Source organism: Penicillium oxalicum, chromosome VI (assembly GCF_001723175.1).
Source record: "Penicillium oxalicum strain HP7-1 chromosome VI, whole genome shotgun sequence".
NCBI lineage: Eukaryota > Fungi > Ascomycota > Eurotiomycetes > Eurotiales > Aspergillaceae > Penicillium > Penicillium oxalicum.
The window spans coordinates 3,252,630-3,275,274 of record NC_064655.1 but is presented as its reverse complement, the minus strand read 5'-3'; the positions used below and the strand labels follow the sequence as shown (position 1 = coordinate 3,275,274).

The 22,645-nt window shown below is 48.5% G+C and overlaps 10 protein-coding genes across 10 annotated transcripts; 3 read left to right on the top strand and 7 right to left on the bottom strand.

The window, feature by feature from the left end:
• Nucleotides 1–770: 770 nt before the first annotated feature.
• POX_f08358 (putative lipid transporter atnI) lies at nucleotides 771–2,178 on the top strand (the record flags this gene model as incomplete). Its single annotated transcript, XM_050117134.1, has 4 exons — nucleotides 771–992; nucleotides 1,098–1,233; nucleotides 1,348–1,736; nucleotides 1,846–2,178. 4 exons carry the CDS (start codon nucleotides 771–773, stop codon nucleotides 2,176–2,178), a joined length of 1,080 nt encoding a protein of 359 aa, XP_049967273.1.
• Nucleotides 2,179–2,667: 489 nt separating this feature from the next.
• On the bottom strand, nucleotides 2,668–3,807 carry POX_f08357 (uncharacterized protein; the record flags this gene model as incomplete). The annotated part of the gene is made up of 1 exon (XM_050117133.1): nucleotides 2,668–3,807. One exon carries the CDS (start codon nucleotides 3,805–3,807, stop codon nucleotides 2,668–2,670), a length of 1,140 nt encoding a protein of 379 aa, XP_049967272.1.
• A 1,118-nt stretch (nucleotides 3,808–4,925) lies between these two features.
• Nucleotides 4,926–6,531, bottom strand: POX_f08356 (uncharacterized protein; the record flags this gene model as incomplete). Its single annotated transcript, XM_050117132.1, has 2 exons — nucleotides 4,926–6,292; nucleotides 6,348–6,531. 2 exons carry the CDS (start codon nucleotides 6,529–6,531, stop codon nucleotides 4,926–4,928), a joined length of 1,551 nt encoding a protein of 516 aa, XP_049967271.1.
• Nucleotides 6,532–7,532: 1,001 nt separating this feature from the next.
• POX_f08355 (uncharacterized protein) lies at nucleotides 7,533–8,080 on the bottom strand (the record flags this gene model as incomplete). Its single annotated transcript, XM_050117131.1, has 4 exons — nucleotides 7,533–7,641; nucleotides 7,728–7,772; nucleotides 7,843–7,916; nucleotides 8,000–8,080. The coding sequence occupies 4 exons, from the start codon at nucleotides 8,078–8,080 to the stop codon at nucleotides 7,533–7,535; spliced, it is 309 nt and encodes a 102-aa protein (XP_049967270.1).
• A 1,394-nt stretch (nucleotides 8,081–9,474) lies between these two features.
• Nucleotides 9,475–11,262, bottom strand: POX_f08354 (Arginine permease CAN1; the record flags this gene model as incomplete). Its single annotated transcript, XM_050117130.1, has 3 exons — nucleotides 9,475–10,925; nucleotides 10,983–11,000; nucleotides 11,070–11,262. The coding sequence occupies 3 exons, from the start codon at nucleotides 11,260–11,262 to the stop codon at nucleotides 9,475–9,477; spliced, it is 1,662 nt and encodes a 553-aa protein (XP_049967269.1).
• Nucleotides 11,263–12,018: 756 nt separating this feature from the next.
• Nucleotides 12,019–13,507, bottom strand: POX_f08353 (uncharacterized protein; the record flags this gene model as incomplete). Its single annotated transcript, XM_050117129.1, has 3 exons — nucleotides 12,019–12,204; nucleotides 12,267–13,255; nucleotides 13,321–13,507. The coding sequence occupies 3 exons, from the start codon at nucleotides 13,505–13,507 to the stop codon at nucleotides 12,019–12,021; spliced, it is 1,362 nt and encodes a 453-aa protein (XP_049967268.1).
• Nucleotides 13,508–15,782: 2,275 nt separating this feature from the next.
• POX_f08352 (uncharacterized protein) lies at nucleotides 15,783–17,074 on the top strand (the record flags this gene model as incomplete). The annotated part of the gene is made up of 2 exons (XM_050117128.1): nucleotides 15,783–15,878; nucleotides 15,986–17,074. The coding sequence occupies 2 exons, from the start codon at nucleotides 15,783–15,785 to the stop codon at nucleotides 17,072–17,074; spliced, it is 1,185 nt and encodes a 394-aa protein (XP_049967267.1).
• A 484-nt stretch (nucleotides 17,075–17,558) lies between these two features.
• Nucleotides 17,559–18,711, bottom strand: POX_f08351 (Enoyl reductase; the record flags this gene model as incomplete). The annotated part of the gene is made up of 2 exons (XM_050117127.1): nucleotides 17,559–18,090; nucleotides 18,155–18,711. 2 exons carry the CDS (start codon nucleotides 18,709–18,711, stop codon nucleotides 17,559–17,561), a joined length of 1,089 nt encoding a protein of 362 aa, XP_049967266.1.
• Nucleotides 18,712–20,101: 1,390 nt separating this feature from the next.
• On the bottom strand, nucleotides 20,102–20,929 carry POX_f08350 (uncharacterized protein; the record flags this gene model as incomplete). Its single annotated transcript, XM_050117126.1, has 2 exons — nucleotides 20,102–20,303; nucleotides 20,367–20,929. The coding sequence occupies 2 exons, from the start codon at nucleotides 20,927–20,929 to the stop codon at nucleotides 20,102–20,104; spliced, it is 765 nt and encodes a 254-aa protein (XP_049967265.1).
• A 998-nt stretch (nucleotides 20,930–21,927) lies between these two features.
• On the top strand, nucleotides 21,928–22,437 carry POX_f08349 (uncharacterized protein; the record flags this gene model as incomplete). The annotated part of the gene is made up of 3 exons (XM_050117125.1): nucleotides 21,928–21,956; nucleotides 22,020–22,136; nucleotides 22,236–22,437. The coding sequence occupies 3 exons, from the start codon at nucleotides 21,928–21,930 to the stop codon at nucleotides 22,435–22,437; spliced, it is 348 nt and encodes a 115-aa protein (XP_049967264.1).
• Between the last annotated feature and the right edge of the window lie 208 nt (nucleotides 22,438–22,645).

The following is a 22,645-nucleotide window of genomic DNA, read 5'->3' as shown; positions in this document are numbered from 1 at the left end:
CAACATGCGTGGGATCATTCTCTTGATCTGGAAGTGACCGTAATCAGACGGCTGTGCATTAAAATGCCAATAATCCTCTCCAACTGTACATGGAAATTCATCTTGGCATTTGCAAAGTCTTTCTATTTCAACGCTCTCCACCCCTTCAAACCGCTCTGGAACATATTGGCAAAGGTGCAATGAAAGCGTCCAAACCCAGACCGATTCGCCAAGCCTCAAGAAACCAAGGCAAGAAAACATACATACCGATTATGACCGCTGATCGACCGCTAGTTCTTTCAGTGCGTCTGCACTGTCATCCTCTAAAACATTTAAAGCTCTTGGGCTTAGCCCGATAAGGCGCTCTGATTGGCTCGTCCAGATCAGACTAGGCAGTCACGTTGCAGGTAGGGGTTTTGATTGGCCAGAGTACCTGTGGAGAATCTCTAATGTGGTGGCCTGGGGCACTCAGCCCCTTCTGTGTCCACCAAAATAGACTGGGGTTAGTATGGACCCATGAGATATGCCGAGTTCGATGACGATGCCTGAGATGGAGGAGGTTGGTAGGCAGGCAGTCGGTTAGGAAGGGCTATTAATACGGAGAGAGTCTCGTGTTGCGGAGTAGGGATGTATAGATCTTCACGTCATCTGCGAGTCTTACATCTGATATGTCTATTTGAACCTTGAATTGGTTGTGTTTGTTTCCCACCTGCTCTGAGTCGAGTGAACAATCATCCCATTTATTATATCGTTCCGCCGGCCACACATTAATTTTGCTTGCGGAACTCGACATGACTTCCACAGCAACATCAATCCAAGGAACGTCAACCTCGATCACAGGTCCTTCGGCGACTTGCATACACGTTGCACCCGGCAAGAATGGATATCTGCCACCTGAATCTTGTGATGCAGTGCTATACTATGTTCCTTCTTTTGCCGCGGCGGTGCTGTTCTGCGTCCTCTTCGGCATGAGCACATTATTGCATTTTATCCAGTCATTGATTCACAAGAAGGTTTGTAAACCGGCTTTTCCTGCCTTTCACCCCATGACCTCTGCTCATCTGGGGAAGATAACTACATCTGAACTGGAGCTGATAGATTTCTGGTGAAATTCCTAGGCATATATGTGGGTCTTGATCATGGGTGCAGCATGGGAAGCACTGGCATTCGTCTTTCGAACATTGCAGACTCGACACCAAAATAACGGGGATTGGGATACCTTGTTCACGCTCTTCTTTTTACTTGCACCAATTTGTAAGATCCAGTACTCATCAGAGCATCATTCCAGTCGAGACCGATCACGCCCCCGACATTGGAAGACTCTCTCTCACGTCAACGAAAACACAATGCTAATGTAATTGCATCCAGGGATCAATGCCTTTCTCTACATGACCCTCGGTCGCATGATCTATTTTTTCCTCCCAGAGCAAAAACTCCACGGCATCTCCGCTCGCCGCTTTGGAACCATCTTCGTCTGGCTTGATATCATCGCATTTCTGGTCCAAGCAGCCGGGGCCCTTCTCGCCGGCAACCAAGACACCGGCAAGCTGATCACCATCGGTCTCAACATTTACATGGGCGGGATCGGCTTGCAAGAGGCATTTATCTTGTGCTTTTTGGTCCTCGCAATCAAGCTGCATCGACGAATGATTCGTCTGGAACGCTCAGAGGAGGAGGCCAACGACAGATTGTTCAAGACCCCCTTCAATTGGAGATGGATGTTCTACGTGCTCTACTTTTGCTTGGGTATGATTACGGTAAGTCAATCTAGTCACAGCTTCTCCTACCTTGAAGTAGGAATCCAGTAGAACATTGGGGTTTCAACATGTGACTGGCCATTGGGAATCATCTTCTAACGCATTCCAGATCCGAATTATCTTCCGAATCAGCCAGTACGCCCAAGGCACCTCACCGACCAATCCAGTATTGACTACCGAGGCCTATGAATATGTCTTTGATGCCGTGCCCATGTTTCTCGCGGTACTGGTCTTGAACATCATTCATCCAGGCCGTGTTCTGCAGGGGCCAGACTCGGGGTTCAGCGCGATGCGTCGAGCCGAGAAGCAAGCCAAAAAGAACAAGAAAATGGAAAAAAAGCAGGCCAAGGAGGATGAGCGGATGCAGAAATGCATGGCCAAAGAAGAAAAGAAGCGACGCAAGAGAGAAGTTGTGGAGATGGATCAGATTCAAGTTGTTTGAAAAATGGAGGTGCAATGGGATACGGAGTTCTCAGTTGTGGGCGGTGATGAGATGATGAAAAATGGACGGTAGAGCCGTATCAACATTTACTTTGGACTCGTGGTCTATCATCTGCACCATGTGGATGTATTGTAGACTGTTTCAGAGCTCGGTTTAGATAAGCGGACAATGAATGATTGATTAATGACAATATGTACGGCATAAGCGCGAGATCAGAAATGACCCAGAGTATTGGCTCAATTACACGGCATAGGAAGCTCATAGGGTGAGTTATCACTCGTCGGGCCTGACAAAATAGAGAAGATGGTCGGTCCAAAATCAGCAAAAATATGTTCTTCCTTTGTGTATTAATGTGAAGCTTGTTCAGTCCTTTGACAATAAAGTAGGTCACCGAGACCACTATGTACCTTGGGCTGATCAATTTGATAATGAATAGTTGGATCGACCCCCCGTCACATACAAGATTTTACCCAAAAGATCTAAAAGACGCTATGCTTCATGTGTACAAGCCGTGACTGCGTAGAGCATGGTGCCAAATTCATCAACATCCTCAAGCCAGTGATCCACTCTGGACCGCCGCTTCGCGATGCTCAAATCATCCATATCATCTGGAATAGGCCATAGTTCGTCAATCGTCGGACCCAATTCCCTCCATTCAGCAAGGTAGACATTGTAGTTTCTCTCCCAATCCCTACGTTTGGTCGCTTGCCATAGATATTTACTGGCCGCCACAGGAAGACCATGCAGTTCCGTGCCGAGGAAAAGAGGAAGATTGTCTCGCGAGGCGACTACTCCGTCAAAGATATACATCACGTAGAGTGTCCGGCGCTTTGCCTCGACTACAATCCACTCCTCCCATCTTGGCCGGGTCCTGTTCTGATCGGCAACGCATGTCAACCCTTGTCGAGAAGCAGAGTGAGCGATAGTCTGCAGGTTGATCAAGGCTCGACGAATAAAATCATCCGTATAGTGGCGTGAGCGGTGTGAGCTATCGTCGAAACGGAAGTATAACACAAGGAGATAGATGAGGTAAGCTTGAAATGCAGCAAGCAAAGATAGATCATTGCTGTACGTGGTGTGACTCTCAATAAGGGTTTCCATTTCACGCAGGAGAACTGCCATGGCAGCATTCTCACTTCCGGGCAGGGGGCTTTCGCAGATACGGACCAAGCTCAAACATGTTATTAGGGGTGATGATGTTTGCAATTCCGTCATCTGTGTCGGATGAACGAATGGCAGTCCTCGACCCCTAGTTGCGGCGCCAGCATATGCTTTGAGGACTCTGCTCATGAACTCGAGCACTCCGGGAGGATAATTTTTGACATTCTTTCCCGGAATTTGGATATAAGGGTCCATCCAACGGGTTCTAATTTCGTCCACATTGATCGGACAGCAAAGGCTCAACTGCGAAAAGTCCAGGCATTCAGAAGTGGCGCCCTGAGAACTTTGATCCACGTGTTCTGATAAAGAAGAAGCGATTGGCATAGGACCAGCCCTGGATTCTTCCGCTGTATGCGACGAGTTACATGAAGCCAGTCCACCGGGGATTACTATGTTCCAATTTTCGGCGGTGCCTTCAGAGACACCCGGGATGCGGCCATCGGATATGGATCCAGGACTGTGTCGCATCTGCTCTGTATTGACAGTACCAGGAGTGCTCAGAATTGTGTTTTCCTCCGGGGATACTGGTGGACGGTAGATGCAAGTGAGACCGCGTGCTCTACACCGATTGCACCTTGGGCTTTGGCGATCACATTTGGCCTTGGAAACGGAGCACGATTGACATGCTTTTTGGCGTGAACTCGAGTACCTAGATTTCCTCATGGCCAACGGACATGCAGAGTCTCTTGGATTACTTGAATCAAAAAAATCCGGTGGCGCTGGATGGCATTGAGTAGTCGTGGTGACGGGTCGACGCGTTCGAAGGTTTGAATGCCGGAGTCGAGCGGGGCTGAGCGGGATTGACAAATCTCAGATCCGGCAGGGTCTCGACTCCGGAAACCACGCTCGTCGCGACCGCTTTTGAGAAGCCGCCATCTGCTCGTACCGCATCTTTAATCATCTCCAGAGACAGTCGCAGCGTTTGCCAGTATGCTATGATCTACGATTTCTACAGGGTGAGCCTTGGAATTTACGTGAAGGCTAATGCGTAGTAACATCAACTTTCAATAAATTTGAGGTGGACCATCTTTGTCTAGAGGTGGTTGTTGACTTCGGCTCCATATTTTTTGCTCTTGAAGATAGAGAAGACACCTTCTTGGCACTCTACTATCAAAGATTATTGCCTGTGGTTTCCATTTTCGTAGGTCTAGATTCTATGTTCGATGTGCACTAGAGTAACACGCTCGACAAAGGGATTTAATGCACGGCCCGCCTCCAGGAATAAGATTCATCTTATCTTGTGGAGCCAATGTTTCGAGGCCCATTGAACCAAAAAAAAAGTAATCGCAGGAAATACACAGAGATACACTGTGGTAAAAGGTGAATGGAAAAAAAGGGTGTGAATGGCAAGACTGAAGGGCGAGAGAATCTGAAGTTCTATGTGTATATTTATGTGTCTACTACTAACACATACGGCTATGTGAGGTTGGGTGACAACTACCAACAAGGACGAATGAAACCTGAGTGCTATTAGGGTAGCCACGTTTGAATGAAGTGGGGCTTTCTGTACAGAGAAACTAAGCCTCTATATCATGAATCTCTCTCGAAGTACTGAAATAATTTATATTTGCAATGAAATCACGTTTTCAATTGAGGCTAGCTCTGTTCTTTCCCCCCTCCGCCGCGCGTCGCCACGATGCAGCGAATCTCCATTGAATCAGGGGAGCAATCAACGAGACAAACTGCACTGCCGCACAAATAGTGAACGTCACACCAGCTCCTACGGCGTTAATTAAAGGCATCACAAAGCTAGTACCACCGGCTGCAAACAAGCATCTGGCCAAGTTGATACTCGCACTAGCAGCCGCACTCCTTTCGTGGAAAATGTCAACGAGATAAGTCATGATGACGGATTGCATCGAGACAACCGTCCATCCGGTGATAAAAGTCGAGATAATAGGGACTGCGATATGAACTGTATACTGAATCGTCCAGCCAAAGAGGATCAAAGACAAACACTGAAGGCATGCAAAGATCGGAGTGAGTCGAAGACGGGCCTTTTCCAGGGGAAAGTCATTCTCATCCACACTGGTCCCTTCGACATCATATTGAGCCTCAAATTGAGCCTTGACCTTGCGGTAGTCAACGTCCAGGATTTTGCCAGTAATCAATGTGCCCACCATTGAACCGACTCCATTAGCAATGAACGTCAGACCGATTTGAGTCTCACTCAGTTCGTACTTGTCTTTGAACAGAGAAGACATTGCGGTGATGCTCATTTGCCACACTGCATAGTATATGGCAAGGAATATGATAATAGGAGTGGCGTGTCTGCCGACGAGAATGCGAAAAGGTCCGGTCAAATCAACACGTTTTGTCGGGGCTCGAGGCGGCGTATCCATCGGGTTCCATTCAACCTGAGTGATCTTTTGGTAGACAACCAGCGGGTATTTAGCCATCACGTTCGAGGCCGAAGGCACCATGCTTCCATTTGCGACTAGCGAGCGCAATGTCTCTGGCAGCAGAACGAGCATTGCGATGATGAAAACGCCGCTATACGCGGTCAATACCCAGAAGATAGCCCGCCAGCCCAGGGTTCCGGCGACAGCACCTCCAATTATGGGCCCAGCAGCAACTGGGACTAGCAGACCAGCCTGAAAGATGCCCATGAACCCACCTCGCTCGGCACGCGTGGTAATATCACCAATCACCCCCGAGCCGATGGCGATCGTGCTTGCGCTACCGGCACTTTGAAGACACCGGAGAACGATAAGAGTGGCATAGTTCTTGGTCTCCGCTAGAACAATACAGGCACCCGTAAAAACCAAGAACGTGAGCAGGTACGCAACGCGGCGCCCCTTCACATCGGAAATTGGACCCCAGAGGCTTGGAGCGAGGCCTTGGAAGATCAGATACGAGGTTACGGTCAGGTCGACAAGTTCCAAAGAAACATCTAGATCAGCAGATATCGTTGGAAGTGCAGGAAAATAAATGTTCGACGCGAAACCCGAGACTAGTAAAATATTTAGTGAGCCAGGCGCGGGATGATCGCAAGGGCTAGAGCTCACATGTTGCTGCAGTGGAAGCGATAGTCACGATGAGCCATTTCTGCCGTCTATCGAAGATGCTGAACGGGGGCTCTGAAGCAGCTGTTTCTGGCTGTTCTGGAGGCTCGACGCTCCTGGAAAGGAGCGCCGTAGTCATTGGAGCACCGCCAGGTGGCTGCTCCTTCCGAGATTCGTCGACGGGCATGTCGGAAAATTAGCGAGAGATTTTGATGAGACAAGAGGCTGAATTTATGAGTTTGTGGTTGCCAAAAAAAGACATTACTTTCAAAGTCATGGAGGCTCGGGATACGCGTCATTTGTCCCTTCTTTTTAAAATAGAAAGCTTCACTTTGTTCACGGAGCTGAGATCGGGCCTTTGCTCGGCGCTCAGCAACGGAGTGGATCCCACTCCGGAGTTGAGCCGTGACTGACAGCGGTTTATGACGACAGTCAACTCCGGTTGGCTTAAAGTAATAAATGGTCACCAAGATAGCCTGGAGAAAATCATCTTTTCAATATTGGAGACTTAAGATTGTATAATTTTGCTCACTGAACAGAAAATGCTCCGAATCAACAACAATTAGCACTCCCTCAGGTGATGTACCTGCTTCGCCCCCTTCGTCTTTTGACGTGCCCGGAAGACTTTTTCCCTCTCTACTGACACCTAGTGGTGTCAACATCAGGGAGATCTCTATCGATTCCTGATCACGAGCATGCTGAAATCACTGGAATCTCGAGTGCTGAAGATCTAGTGCGGAGGAATTCTCGAAGGAAAGGCTATCCCGGTAGCCAAAAGTGATCGCTGCAATTTTGCAATTCGTAAGCTTGCTGCCAACGACGAAACCACGAGGGCAGACATGCCCTCGCAACACCACCGTTCTTTATTAGTGTGGATTGAAGTAGATGATGGGTAGGAGATGAGGAACTCTGGGGGCTCAAAATGCATCACCGGGCCTGTTTCATATATCTATTTGCCTGTCCATGAGTTTCCAGTATCTGAGAGTATGTGTGAGGTTGGAAGTCGCCATTTGAACAGGTGAACTATGTGCCAGAAAGTCTCTGATAGATAGAAATTTAATCTCCGCATCCATTGTTCTGTGTTGCACGAAGCACCCCTTGTATAGATAGATCACGGTGACTTTCGCACCTGTCTTTGTACGCGAGATATTACTGTTGCGCGACCGAAAAAAAGGGACGCCATCCTCCTTAGAAAGGTCGCTTCGAGTGGCAGTAGATTGAAATAATAGGAACAGGCTCCTTGTTCGAGTGATCGCCAGGAGTCAAAAGGGTGTTTCGACCGGTGCAAGCTGAACCACTGGCATATGGAGAACAGAGAGTGTGAGTATGGATCGCGGAGCAGTGGCTACAGCATAGAACAACACAGGGTATGTCTGTACTTACGTGAATACCCGACAATGCTTCTGAACCGAGATGGTAAAAACCTCACTAAGTCACGGTGGTGAGCTCTCGGAACCAGCCATGTCTGCCATCTCGTCTGCTTCCCCTGGAAACTCACTCTTCATCAATCTCTTCACAGTCATCCAATGGCACGCTCTTTCCAAAACTCTTTTCCTCGGTTTCAATCCCGACCTGCAGAGGGGTGTTGACGGTGAGTTTTTTCCCCAAATCGATCGAATCGGTTACGAATCACTCCCATAGTGGTTCCAACGTACAGTTGTCTTTTGAGCCGCTTCTTTGGCTGTGACGGCAAGAAGCACAAGACTCAGGACTGAAAGATACTTTAGACCGTACATATTGAAAGCCGGTTGAGGCTGTGGGTGTTTGGTGTTCGACTGGGGGCTGATGTGGGTGGATGCCTGTAGTGGCCAAGATGAGAATACAGCAGGAAATGTTGGATCAAAGCCGATGCTTCGAGGTAAATGCACCTCTGAGGATGTTTAGTAGTGGTTTGTTTGTTTATCATGCTTATCCCTTGCGTGCCTAAGAGGCCGAGTCTGATGATGGCAGGGGTGGGGACTTCGTCGAAGGGGGAGAGCTTTATGGTATGAACAACCACATGGAATAGCCCGCTGAAGCTGGATTGACCATCGCCATGATATGGTCTTTGTAAGGGGTACCCATTCGTTGTCTCTATGGGAGCAATTGTCCTTGTGAGTGATCGTTGGCTCTGATTGACTTGTTTATCAGCTATGGACGGGCAAACCTGCGGAGCAAGAACATCCTACTTTTGCTTTTGTCACCTCACTCGTCAATCCCTCCCCCCCCCCTCCCTTTTTTTTTTTTGCTTTCTTTTGTGACAACTTTTGCGGACTGAAAATCGAATCGAACAGCTCATATGCATAAATTACAGGGATCCAGTTGGAGACCCAATGAGCACCCGCAGCTGGCCAGCGCCAAGCACTATTCGCGATCGGGCAAGAAGCTACACAGCGCTACACAGCGCTACACAGCCTGGTATGGGTCCGTCAATGGCAAATGACAAGGCGAAACGCTTGAACTTTGTTTTCAGGTTTCCAGATCGTCTATATACAGTTCATATCGTTCGTTGAGACTTTGATTCAACACAACCATTCAGGTGCGTATGCAAAAAGACACCGATACAGTCCAGCTGCGCCAAGGGGGAGGGGGCCATGTACTCTTCAAGAGGTGGTGAGCCTGGAATCATTGGGACATAAACATAATGCCAATGTTCATGCAGCGGAATCAAAATCCCCGGGAGACGGACTCAAAACAAAGCACGCGTGGCCGTGCCCTCGTGTCACGAGGCGGGTTTGCGCCGGGACGTTGGATGGTCCAATTACCTCGTGTCTGAGAGCAAATACTACTGCTCATTGTTCGAAATTGTCAAGTGTCAGGTTCAGGACGTGGCGGCAGCGCAGTTTGAACGAACACAGTCTAGACTGTGATGGCGGCCAGGCGAGGCCAACAAGAATTGGGTCGTCATTCGAACTGGCGCACGCCTCCTCCGTGAAAGGATTTTTGAATATTTGGGCGTAAATTCGCCATCTGGCTAACTGTGCACTCCCAGAGTATAGTTGCCCGTATGGATTTAAATATTCAGATCGGTGGCGTAACATCAGGATATTGATTGAATTGAATGGATGGCTCAAACGCGACGGGAGAATCCGAGAAAGGACTGACAATTGAAGATCAGATTCTATACAATCATGTGACAAGATCACTGTCATTATTTCGTGACCCATCCCCAGACTCTCCAGTACCAGGCCTTTGGAGGTCCGGTATCCTTCTTGTAAGCCATACGGCCCGTATCAAGATCAGCCTCGGCAGCTTTGACAAACGAGGGCCTGAAAATGATCTTGTGTCCCAGATACAGAAGCACGAAGACAATCGGGCAGATATAGGCGATGAAAAAGTCGGTTACGTTGAAAGTGGGAATAAAGGCAGTGAAGCCCTGCGTCAAGGCGATGAGAATATTGAAGATCAGACCGTACCACGCCAAGTAGGGTTGGAGAATGGCCTTGTACGGAAGGGTGTCGCGGGAGATGTTGCGGGCGGCCAGTGCGCGCATAAAGGCAATGTGGCATGCGTTAATCGAAGACCAAGTAATGAATCCAGCCACGCTGGACAAGTTGACAAGCCAGGTGAAAACCTGTCCGGCATCGTTGGAGACGTTCATGAAGCCGAGAAGCCCAAAGAGCGCTGTGAACATGACGCTCACATATGGGACACCGCCGTTGTTTGTTCGCGCAAAGATCTTTGGCGCAAAGCCCTCGTGTGCGAGGCCAGTCAGAATTCGGCTGCCGCTGTACACGTTGGAATTAGCCGCCGACAAGACGACCGTCAAGAGCACCACATTAATCAAGCTTGGGAGGACCTTGACACCAGCAAGGTCGGCAGCAATCACCATGGGCGAGGACGAGGCATTGGCCGTGTTGGTGACGAGTCTGTCGTTGGTGTAAGGAACGAGAAGACCGATGAAGAAGATTGTGAGGACAAAGAACAACAAGATCCGCACAAAGGTCTTGCGGATAGCGGAGGGAACGGTCTTCTGCGGGTTTTCGGTTTCACCTGCGGCGACACCAACAAGCTCGGTTCCCTGGTAAGAGAATCCGGCCTGGATCAAGACGGCCCAGAATCCAACAAATCTGCCAACAGAGACTGGTTCGTGAATCAAGTGGGTTGCAAAAGCGCCCGGGTTGTGCCAATACTTGAAACCAATATAGCCCTGGTCCCCTACGCCCACATCGATGCAGATCGCAAAGATCATGAAGCCAATAACCGTGGCAACTTTGATTGCTGAGAACCAGAATTCCAGCTCACCATAGAAATTGACCGGCAAGAAATTCAGCGCTGTGATGAACACCCAGAATACACCGATAAAGATCGCGATGTTCAGAGTTGGATCCCAATATTGAATGATTGTGCCAGTAGCGGTGAGCTCCACAGCGAAAGTAGAAGCCCAATTGAACCAGTAGATCCAGCCCATTGAAAATCCAAGACTAGGATCAATGAGACGAGCGGCATACGACGTGAAGGCGCCAGGGATGGGGATATAGGTCGCAACCTCGCCGAGGGAGGTCATCACGGAGTACACGATTGATCCGACAAAAAGATAGGCGATCAGTGCGCCCGCTGGGCCAGAGTATGCGATGGCCGTGCCGCTGGAGATGAAAAGACCTGAATCTATATGTTAGAACCGTCCCGAAACGGAGCGCTTTACTATGCATGGCGTACCAGTGCCAATTGTGCCGCCTGTATAGGTAAAATGAATCTTGTTAGTTGTGGTTCCTGTGAGTGAGATTGACATGGTGCAGCACCAACCAATAGCGATCATTTGAAGATGACGACTCTTTAGCTTGCGCTTCAGCTCTCCGGGAGCTGATTTCGAGTGATTGCCCTCCGCATCCGACGGCTTAATATCTTGTGCAATTTGCTTGTTGTCCGAGTCCAAAGCTTCGTCTTTCACCGACTTGCTTGGAGCAGCGGGCGCCGGGGCGACATCTTCAGACGCCATATTGGGATCGTGGTTCGAAGGCACTGCGCACAGAAGAAAGAGGCGACAAGTCTATACTGATCTGTCCAAACGACAGCGGCGCGATGGGAAAACAAACCGAGAAAAGCAGAGACAAGAAATTTTTTCCGTCTCCGTCATGTCAGTTGCCATTTTCGCTTGCAGACCTCCGGGTGGGGTTTCATGATCCATCAAGGCGAAAGAGAGAGGCCCACAATAGTCTCGTGGAGACTGGAGAGGAATTTTTTTTAGGTAACCGGATGGCAGTCGCCGGAAGAAGGAAGGTGAGCACGATTGGCGGCGCCACCCCTCGGCAACCCGATGAGACTGACTTCGGTCTGCATGAGCCGTGTGCTTTTGCAGAAGCCTAAAAAGCAGGCCGACTCCGACAAAATTCAGTACAGCGTGCAGAAGCCGTGGAAGTATTATTACGCTGCCTCTCTGCAAACAGACCTAACAATAGCGAGACTTTCACTCTGAAGCTTCAAGTAAATTTTTTTGTGCCTTTAGTTGCAAATTCAAGCAGTTGCCACCGCTTTAAGAAGGGCCAAGCGTTCTAGAAGTTGACGGTCACGTGGATCTACTACTGCGGCCGATCTTCTGGGAGTCACCTAAGAGGGAAAAGCTTGATTGTCAATAAAGTAATCGGGTGTGCCCTCGTTGACGTGACGATTACTTCAGCTCTATCCTATTCATACCCTTCGTGGAGTTTCAAAGAGCTCTTGGTCTTGGAGAAACCACGACAGCATCTTTATGGAATTAGATGTGCGCCTTTAAAGCAGGCCGGGTCTTCAGGTCCCCCTTCGGCTCGATGAATCCAAAGAGATAAGCCGCGATTTTCCGCATTTGAATTTCCTCGGCACCCTCAGTGATGCGGTATCGCCGAAAGTGACGATATATGTGTTCAAATGGGAAGTGACGAGAATAACCGTCGCCACCATGAATCTGATCCTCTGTCAGCCCAAACTCGTCCCGCTCAGGGCAGAAGAACCAAGCCACCAACATACCTGAATCGCTCGGTCGGCAGCCTGACAACATAGTCGATTGGCCCAAAAATTACACATGGCCACTTTGTCGCTGAGTTGACGCTCGATCGCGACCCATGGCGGCTGGGAAATATCGCCTGCTTTACTAGCGGCCACAATGCGGTCCATATCGCAGCTGGTCTTCAAAATGAGCAGCCGCAGCATCTCAACTTGCGTCATCAATTCCACCACAGGGAACTGAATGGCCTGATTGTCAGCTAACATCTTGCCTTCGCCCCAGATCTTGCGAGAACGCGCACGCTCGATGCTGCGATCGAGACAGAATTTGGCAGCACCGCATGAACTCGCCGCTTGGCGTATACGGTTCTCATGCACAAAGGTCTGCGCAATCGCCAGTCCCTGGTCGATGGAACCCAGCACACTTGATGCAGGGACCCACACCCGCTCAAACTCGACAGTGGCATGGTCTGTGGGCATATTCAAAGTCCACTCATAGCTGGCAAGCCTGACACCGGGGGTATCACGAGGCACGAGAAACGCAGTGATACCTTTGGATGAGCCCGGCTGGCCGGAAGTTCTCGCAAAGACCAGAAAGTGTGTGCAGTGGTGGGCACCCGTCTGCCACTTCTTGGCTCCGCTGATTTCAAATCCGTCTCGTTGGCGACAAGCGGTCGTCGTCATGAATGTCGCGTCACTTCCGTGATCCGGTTCAGTAAGACCGAACGTTGATCGAAACTCTCCACGCAGACGAGCCGGGATGAACGTACTGCGCTGTTCAGGGCTCCCGAAGTGATGTAGCATTAGAACATCTGGAAAGTTACCGACAATGCTGTGTTCATTCTGCAGGTCATTCGCGAGGCCAAGGCCACCCCCGTATACTGGATGCGAGGCAAAATGAAAGCGAATTGCCGACATCCATAGGTTAGTGTCCGGGTGCTCCTGTCCCCCGTACTGCTTGGGTAGTGCAAAACGGAAAAAGCCAGCCTCATCGGCAAGAATCCGGGCCTGGTCTTGTTGTTGGTAAGCTCTTGGCGGCCTCTTTTTCTGTAGTATAGACCTTCGCATCAGCACTTACTCAATAAATCTTCCCATTCGGGCTTTGGGTTGCCATTGTGAATCCAATCCGTGCGGGAGTGCTCGCGTCGGTGATCGAAGAATCGATTGTTGTCGTCTGTATGCTGCAATGGCAGAATCTTCTTCTTCACGAAGCAATCGATTTCCGCAATGTAAGCAGTTAGTTCTTTTGGGATTTCAAAATTCATTTCGAGGCGTGCGCTTCGAGTCTGGTACTGATCATAACACTGAATTCTTTTATTTGGGCGCCGATAATCAACAATATGGGGGTGTTTGCCTTGGAATTAAGAAATCCATCGATTTGCGCCACTTTTTCCCCGCATTTTGACCTCGGCCTTCTCGGCTGCAGATCATTCCCATCTCATTGTTGCCAGCCCATGTCATTGGGACATTTGACCCATTCAATGTATTCCTCTGTATCCAAGTTCATTTATGAGGTCGTTTTCATTCTTGATCAGCCAATTCATTTGTTCTACCCTGAAGTTCCGGGCTAAGCTTTGAAATTTGCCCAGGTTTCTACCCTAGACATCAACCACAAAGTGTCTAAGCGAAATGGAAGAAATAATTCACCACTCCACGAGTTTATCGGCATTCCCGTTTATGCTGCAACTCGTACCAGAGCCAGGGACTTCGTGAGAAATTTTTTTCATTTCTTTGTCAAGATAATTTTGTTGAATGTGGTGGATGAGATCTGCGTAAGTGGTTGATAGCTTGATGCAGAATTGAGGCTCGCCATGTCTGCCAGCATATCAAAGCTCCACCGGTTCACTGTGCTGATCTATCATAATTCATCTGCAAGGACTCCGCTTTATGAGGCTGCATATCATTTTGAGGATTATCTGAGCGTTTCAGACCAGCGTATCGAATGTGCAGTACTTGGGCTGACACAGAGACCGTCCTCTTAGTTTCAAGTCCCGCCTGCTCAAAGGACGAACCCCGGGCCAAACCTATCACCAGGCTGCTTTTTATTTCTCTTATCTGAGCATGGGGGAGTAAACTTACGTAGTTTTCTCGTTGGTCCTCGTTCAGAATGAACAGCCCCATCCGGCGCATCTAAACCACCTCATTGTGATGACTGCAAGCCATACCCAAGGCAGTTGGCAAATTTGATTTGAAAACACAAGTCTTTCCTGAGGGGTTTTCAGCTAGCTAGTAAATTCGCCCGGTCAATAGCAAAATCTTTCCGATTTCTGCATATTGGCCTGTGCTCAGCGAATCAGCTTTTGTAAATCTCAAGTTGGTTCTACAAAAAGAACAGACCCGTGGCAAGAGCTCGCAACAGGTTGCTGAAATATGCGCGCAATTGAAATCAGGTGGCGGTCTCGAGATATCTCAGTCTTGAAGACCAATTCGTCAATGTCTGATAGCAAAGCGAACGGTCGCAATCTAGCCTCGGCAACTAGACAAAAGAAAAAAAGCGTATACCTACTTCCAAACGGTTGGAATTTGAACCCATTCAACAATAATTGAAGGGAAAACGCATAGTCAAAGCAAAACAAACGCTCTATGACCAGACCTCTGCGCTACACTTCAACTCGGTTTGAAAACTGGATGACTTGACTAGGAGTATCTTTTCAGCGTTAAAGCTATTTCTACAAGGGCTATATAAATATTTTTCAAGTGAACATCAGATCAAAGAGCTATACCCAAGTCTTCGCAGAAACCATCTTTTCCACCCTTTCCTATAACAAAAAAAAAGACAACAAGTGTCTATTTCCATCTTCAGCTGCTTGAGAGAAGTGTTGAAGAACAGTAAACCGATGGTGTGTAATCGAACCGAGCGATCATAACATTCCACCAATTCCAGTTGCTGTCTTTTACTTTGAAATAGAACCGCAAGGCTTTATCTTACATTTGGTCTGATACTGAAGTGCATAAAAAGTGACCATTTCAACTGACAGCCAGATTTGGCAGGCAACGGATCCTGGCTCAAAGAATGTTCACAGACTCACGGATCAAATGACTGAAGTCATGAGCTGTGCATACAAGATACACTGAATGGCATCAAGCGCATTGAAAAACAACCCTTCAATCTTTCTTCTTTCTTATCTTAATCACACGATGCACTCAAACCCGAACTATCGTCAGTCTCGCCGGTCCGCATGCGACCGTTGTCGTGGATTCAAGCTGCGATGTGAACGCGATCACACCTCAAGTAAATCCTGTGAGAGGTGCCGCAAAGCACAAGCTGTTTGTACTACGAGCCTGAGCTATCCGGTTGAAAGTCTTTCGCAGACTGGAGGTATGGCTGGCCCTTCTGTGTCGAGTCAGGGTGTAAGGAGTACAGTGAGCTACGATCGGCTTTATATGGACGCTCTCCACAAAACTACAGCATTGCGTGTAAAGAAACAACCCAAGTCTGCTGGCATACTTCATGCCCATATCGATCAAAGCCTTGGTACATGGGTGTTGCATGATCCATGGCTTGATTCTTGGAATAACGAGATGATTCAGCTATCAAACATGTACTGGCCATTTGCATTGACCGGGATTAATGATAGCAGAATCATCGATGAGGGTTCTATTCAATTTGCTGATGGAGTATCAAAAATTCAAGAAGTGAGTTATTTTTAGTGGAGTTGAAAATATGCAAAAAGATCTCAACCTTTTATTTTTACTTACATGGCAATGAGAATTCGAAGACCACGAACCACGAATTTTTACAGTGCCACGGATATTTGAATTCTGAAGACAAACAACCTATCGACGTGTCCGCCAGTGGTACATTTACAGACTCTTTTCCGGAGCCCACTTTGATTTCAGAGTCTTTCTCAACCTCAGATGCTCAAGCTGGTGATGGAAAGAGAGATTTAGTAGAGGACATTGACAGTTCTGTTTGGCCAACAATTAGGGAGGGGACGAACCCTGCGAGCTCACCTATTGATTCTGCTATTTGGCCGTCACCAGTATCGACATGGCAGCCACAGAAGAGGCTTTTGAGACTAAGCATTGAAATCATCGATGACTTAAAGCTTCTCCAAAACCAAGAAAACACAGAAGCTGCCTCAGAAGATCGCTGCAGGTCTTTGAACAATCGTCTGGATGATTTTGTTGCCCGAATGTTGACATACTCTGCCAACCTGATCTCCATCTTGAACCCAGAAATCTCCATACCGAGTTTTCAGCCCCATCCCATTTTCCCTACAGATCTGGTCGCTTTCAGCAATCCGGCTCAATTAGGGATGTCAAATCAGTACATCTCAAATGAGCAGCTTACAGGAAGTCTAGCCACAACAATTCCTCCCCGTGGCTCCGACCATGCCACGCCGAGAAGCAGCTCATCTACAATCGGCTCGGACAACAAATCTCCAGAAAGACTCAGTGTCTTTCTCTGCGTTCTTACGGCTTACAAAAATCTAATGCGTCTTTACCACGCCGTATATTCCCAACTACATCAATATTACCTCGGCGCACATCTTGCTGGAAATACGAGCCAGCCTACAATCCCTCAGGCCTTTTCGTACACGCAAGCTGCTGGATTTGAATCCAACAAGTCTACCCAGACTCAAACTCTGCAACTAATACAGACCTCACACAACCTTCTTGACAAGCTCAATTCTGGCTTACGGTCTCAATTCTATTGCTTGGGTGAATCAGAGCCGGAAACTAGTCAACACCCGCCTCCACTTGATTATTATATTTTGTTGGGCATCCGGGGATATTTCGCGAGCAACCAGGAGGGAAATTCAGAGAACGGCTTGCGGGAAAAGATGAATGCTTTGAGCAGTTTTGTTCTTGGTTCATTAAGCTTCTGAGAACGTGGAAGTCAGGCGAGCATGGACTTTGATGGGGTCGAAGATGATTTCTTAAAACATGACTTCAGTCAAAGTTAGTTTCCCGATGAGGTGACAGGAAAAAGTTCAGCTTTTTGATAGTGAGGGTCTAAAATTAGATTTTCAATTATCATCATCGATTTGTACACATATGGCGAGTCTGCATCAATTGCAGCCCATGATTGAGACCTTAAATACCGCAATTTCCCGATTGACCTTTATGCCTTGGTTTTAAATGCTGTTCAGTAGAGCGGAGGCCCACTACAAGAACACTTACATGGGACAGGAGCCAGTCTGTATCTGAGAAAAGTGTCCAGTCTGAATCTTAGTAGTATGGTATGTTTTGACTTCTGGTATGTCTTCATGTACTTGGAAGACGTGTGGAACCGTTGAAATTCAGCAAGCCCTTATTTCATTGTCAAAACCTGACTAGACAGAGGCTTCAATAATAATCAATACAGAGTTCTCACACATCTTCCAAGGAGACGACTAGCTTTTCACCAGACACAGATCCATCCTTCAACAACTTCAGCCCACTCAGAATACCCTGAAACCTCCCAGAAAGTACTCTGACGGGACACCCTCTCAGCTTACCCTCGTGAATCAGTGTCTCGACAACCCTGTACCAAGTCCGAGCCCAGTCTCCAATCTCCGGCCTTGGGGGGATGCCATAAGGCTCCGGCAACTGCACACCTTTGCCAGAAATGGCACCTCCCATGACAAGATCATTCTTAATCGTCTTCCGGACGCAAAGATGCTCCTGATATTGTTCCAAGGCACAGTATCTTCCGCCAGTGCGACCGATCGCTTCCTGGCACAGACGAACAGTCTTGGCCTCGGCGAAAGGATCAAGCGCATACCGAAGGGTATTTTTGGTTACCGCTCGTATATCTTTTGCGCAATTCTCTGACTTGTAGTCAAAAACGAGGTCCGCACCGTAAGAACGTACGAGGTCGAAGTTCTTGGGTGAACAGGTTGTTATGGCCCGGTGACCAGACCTGCAAGAAACGAGGTTAGTAACCAAGGCTACACACCCAGTCAATTATGGCTTCAACATCATACAATTTGACCATCTGAATTGCAAGAAGCCCAACGGTGCTGCTCCCACCATAGATCAAAACGTCAACTGGGTTTTGCGAAGGTGCGTCAAGGCTCCCCGGTATCTGCAGCGACCAGAACAAAGCAACGCCTAGCGTTGCGATCCCTGTACCGGAAATTCCTGGAGCGTCCAAGAATGACATGCTTTCTGGAATACGGAAAACAAAATCTTGTTCGACTTTGAGGTATTCGCAGTATGCACCCGATGTCGGATCAGATTGATTAGACCCTTGAACAGCCCCGAACACTTTGTCTCCAAGCTGAAATCTACCATCCGCGGCGACTTGGCTGCCAACAGCAACGACGGTACCTGCGAAGTCGCAACCATCCCATAGACCCGGAGTTGGAAACCGCAGGGGCATTTTAAAATCACAAGGATTCAGGGCCACTGCCGCGACCCTGACTAATATGTGACATTGTTCGAGGTCGGGAATGGGCAAGCCTGGTGTAATGCGAAGGTTTCCACCTTCGTGCTGAATGATGGCGGTCTGGGAGGTGGGAATTTCACGCGAGGAATCCATAGTGAAGCATACAGAAAAGGATCAAGAGAAAGAGACGAATATGGTATGATATGCAAAACTCGGAATGACATGTGATTAAAAGGTGCTTCCTCGCGGGATTGAACATAGTCCATTTGAGTTGATGGATTTCATGCCTGACTAGGGATCCGACGTCGAGAAAAAGCGTAGTTCCAGGTGCTTGCCCCAGAAGTGAAACACGAATATCCCATCCCATACCCGAGAACTGGCTGTATCTCCAATGAAACCACTTTTCAATCTCACCTGGGGAAGATGAAATGCGCCTGATATCACACACTTGGACCAGCCATATAGATTCCGCTAGGCGGACATAGCACAGTCCAAAGGTTAAGAGGTGGATTGGACCGAATTTCAGATCTCTGTCTTGCTCTCGAAGATCAAGAGCATGAGAATGAAGATAGGGCCAAGTGCGGTTGCAAGACATGGATGGTGTTCAATCGAATCAGCGACTAATGACTAATTGAAGGAGTATCTCAACCATAGCATTATTGGAAACTGTGTCCAGGATCTCGAACAATGATTTGCATGTGGGACAGGGATCACGTTTAAACCAACCTGGGACATTTTGGTACCGTCTCACCCGATGGTCGCTTGCCCTGCAATAGTGTGGATTTCTCGAGTTATCCCAAAACGCAATTTGAGTCCGGCTCTAGCATCTCCTTCAAAGGAAAAATATTCCAAAAAAACGGTATTTTCCATCTGGTAGCCCACGTACTAGCGTGTGTATCGCTGCACGTGCAGAAAACAAATCAACATCCTAGCTCATACGTCAGCTACAGAGACTACGTACATCGTGGGGCTTCGGACTTTCCCTGCCATTATTTGTTTGTCACGAAACAATGAATCCAAAATAAATCGTGCCAGTCTCTCCTGTGGCGAAGAAACACCGAATAGTCCCAATCGAGGAGAACATTTACTCTGCATCCAGCGGACACACAGGAGGCTGGTCATTTACCTGAATCCAACCCCGCTTGGTCTCTAAAGAGTCTGGATATGGGAGTTTCCAGCTACCTTCTGATTTTGCCACGGCTAACCACAGTCGCCTCAAGTGTCGCCGCCGAGCAGGAAGCCCTTCCCCGTCCAATGCATCGGGGGCATGATCCGTGTACGCAGTTCTGGCGTGGAAAACCTGAGAATTGCTCACAAATTGGATGTCGCCCGGGTCAAGGATCATATGCAAAGCATTTTCTCTACAAATCCGTTCCAAAGTCGCCATGGCGTACTACTGCTTCTCTGATAGTGGTGGAATACACGCATCCGGCCCTGAGTTGAATCGTGACAGTGAAGTCACATTCATCGGATTGAATCTTGCGTAGACGCGAGGATGATCCCCTGCCTGCTCGTTTTTGAGGTAAAGGATACTCCCTCGAATCTAGGTATTTTGTCTGTCTGAGGTCTTGCCCTTGCGGCCAAAGTACCATTTCGGCTCGGTCAGTGTTTCAACCACGTCAGGGTGTTTCTCCTGGAGGTTGTTGAAAATATGATGGGTTAGAGACAATATCAGATTCACCGCCAGAGAGTGCTTTGGCAACGCAGAGAAGGCCAGCGATGTCAGAGCCATCAGTATGGAAGTACTGTGTGTTGCAAAAGTTACTGGAAAGTTGAATGTTGGCTGGTTAGTTTTAATGGACTCTTACCGGGCCTTGGTCCGGTAGATGCGCACGCGGTCTGCCTTCGTAGGGTCCTCGCCTAAATCCTTGACATGGCCCAGAACATGCCCACGCCTATTTTGGTTCGTGAAATATCCAATGTATGTCCCAAGACCCATATAGGCAGTCGGACATTTCCGCAAATCCCATTGACGGACAGGAAGTCCCTTGAACAGGTAGAACCCCTTCCCATCTAACAAGTCTTTTCGCAGTGCTTGGAAACGCTTTGAAAGTTGAGGGAGTGGAAAGGTTGACTGAGAGATTCCAGTCAGAGGAAGATCCTTTTTGATGAACTCATCGGTCACAATCTCCAGTTCCTCAATCTCTTCATCGGTAAATTGATGGGTCCAGCGCTCTCGATTTTCACAATAATCTTCAGCCTTCCAGACCGTAGGCCCACTTTGGATCTTAGGAAATGCGCTGTACGGACGCAATTGGGAGTAGACAGGGGGATGTTGTCCGGATGTCTTCAAACCGTCAGGAAACACGGAAAGATTGACATTATGTGCCGCCGTATTTGCACTTGACGACTTTAGCATTTTGGCTGTCATGATTGACAGGTAGTATTGGGCGGTTCAACTGCACACCTGTATCTTTTGCACCACGACCGAGTCTGAAGTTGATAAATACGTTAAAGATTGTGTTTATGGCCACTACAAGAACGGCAAGGTCTGATTCCATTCAGTGCCATTTCCGCGCATCCCCGCATCAATCACCCTGTCGGTTTGCCGGCTCATCGGCCAAAAGCCCGATCGATGCTTGTTGTCGCACGGTTGTCCGGCGTCTTGGACCATGCTACAAACAAATCAAGCTATATAAGCCTCGTCATGCCTGTGTGGTGGCAGGTGCTACTTTTACCATCATCATCAGACTTCAGCTCAAGTGACACATGATACGGAGTAACCACCTTCATCATGCCCATGTGAGATCATTACGGTGCTATGCGCCACCAGCCATCGGAGATCGGATCCACCGACAATATCTTGGGTCAAAAATCTGGTGTGTGAATCGAGGAAACTAGCAGCGGGTGGAGACTTTAGATCAGTCTAGCCACTGCGCATGTATAACTTCACGATCGCATGTTGTCCACGCGGTAGTTATCGCTTTTCTGTTGCGGTCGGTCTTTGCATGCGTACACTTGAAGACTTTCAGGATTCTGCATTAGACTCGTGATCCGCTCAGGAAAGAGTTCCTTATTCACTGGGACTACTTTGCCTCTCAGGAAACAACGGGATCGAGGGATCCAACGACCTGGTCACTCAAAACACATAGTCAAAGCCGAGGACATGTCGCAAACTGGTCGTAGCCCACGTCTGGTGTTCTTGAAAGACATGCGCAGACTTCCAAGTCGGCCACGATGAGCTCACAGCGACGAGCTTGCCTGATCCGGAGGAAGAATGCTGACGTCACCCCCACGACACACCCATTAAACAAGAGCATATGTATCTAGACTCAAAGCCGTGCCATTTTTCAATCCCTTGCATTCATCTTCGAGATTTATATCCCGAACAGTACACAACAACTGGAAAACACAGTTTATTCGGCAAACATGGTCAAAGACGACAGCACCGTCATCAGGTAGGCTCTCCGGGCGGAGATTCCATCGTGTCACATGCCGCGCGGCTAATGAAAAGTGGCCAGTGAGTTCAATGAGTTGGTGAATATGACACCCGATGAGCTTCGCGACTGGCTCAAGGAAGAATCTTCCCAACAGTCTGGCTGGGCCGGCGAATCGGGAGAGACGATCGGTCACGAGAGGTACGCTGGAACAAATGCCGACTAGAGACCGGCTTTTGAATTTGTAAAATCTGTGATGGCGCAAAGCTAATGGAGTCTTGAATCTTCCTATTCTTACAGCGGCCGCAAGATTGTTGATATTCTCGAGAAGAACCCAGATCGGGACCCCTCGGGATATGATGAGTCGGACCTCGGGCATATGCGCAAGGTGGTCGCGTATTGCAAGCGTCATCTGGCCCAGGAAGAGAAGGCCAAGCAGAATCCCGACAGCAAGAGCTACAAATCCCTCAAAAACTGGGGGCATGACCCGTTGAAGCAGTAAGCTGCGCCACAGGTGCAAATGGAAGATATATATGAACACAATGTCAACGGTCTTGAATCTAGCCATAGAGAGAGAACCTTCTACGCCTTGTAGATTGACGACCATACATAAACAGGGTTGAACCGGCGGGTCAAGGCAAACCTCAGGCGAAAAAGGAGATAGAATGATCTAAACATCCAAACGACCCCCGTTACTCTCCCCAGCGCCT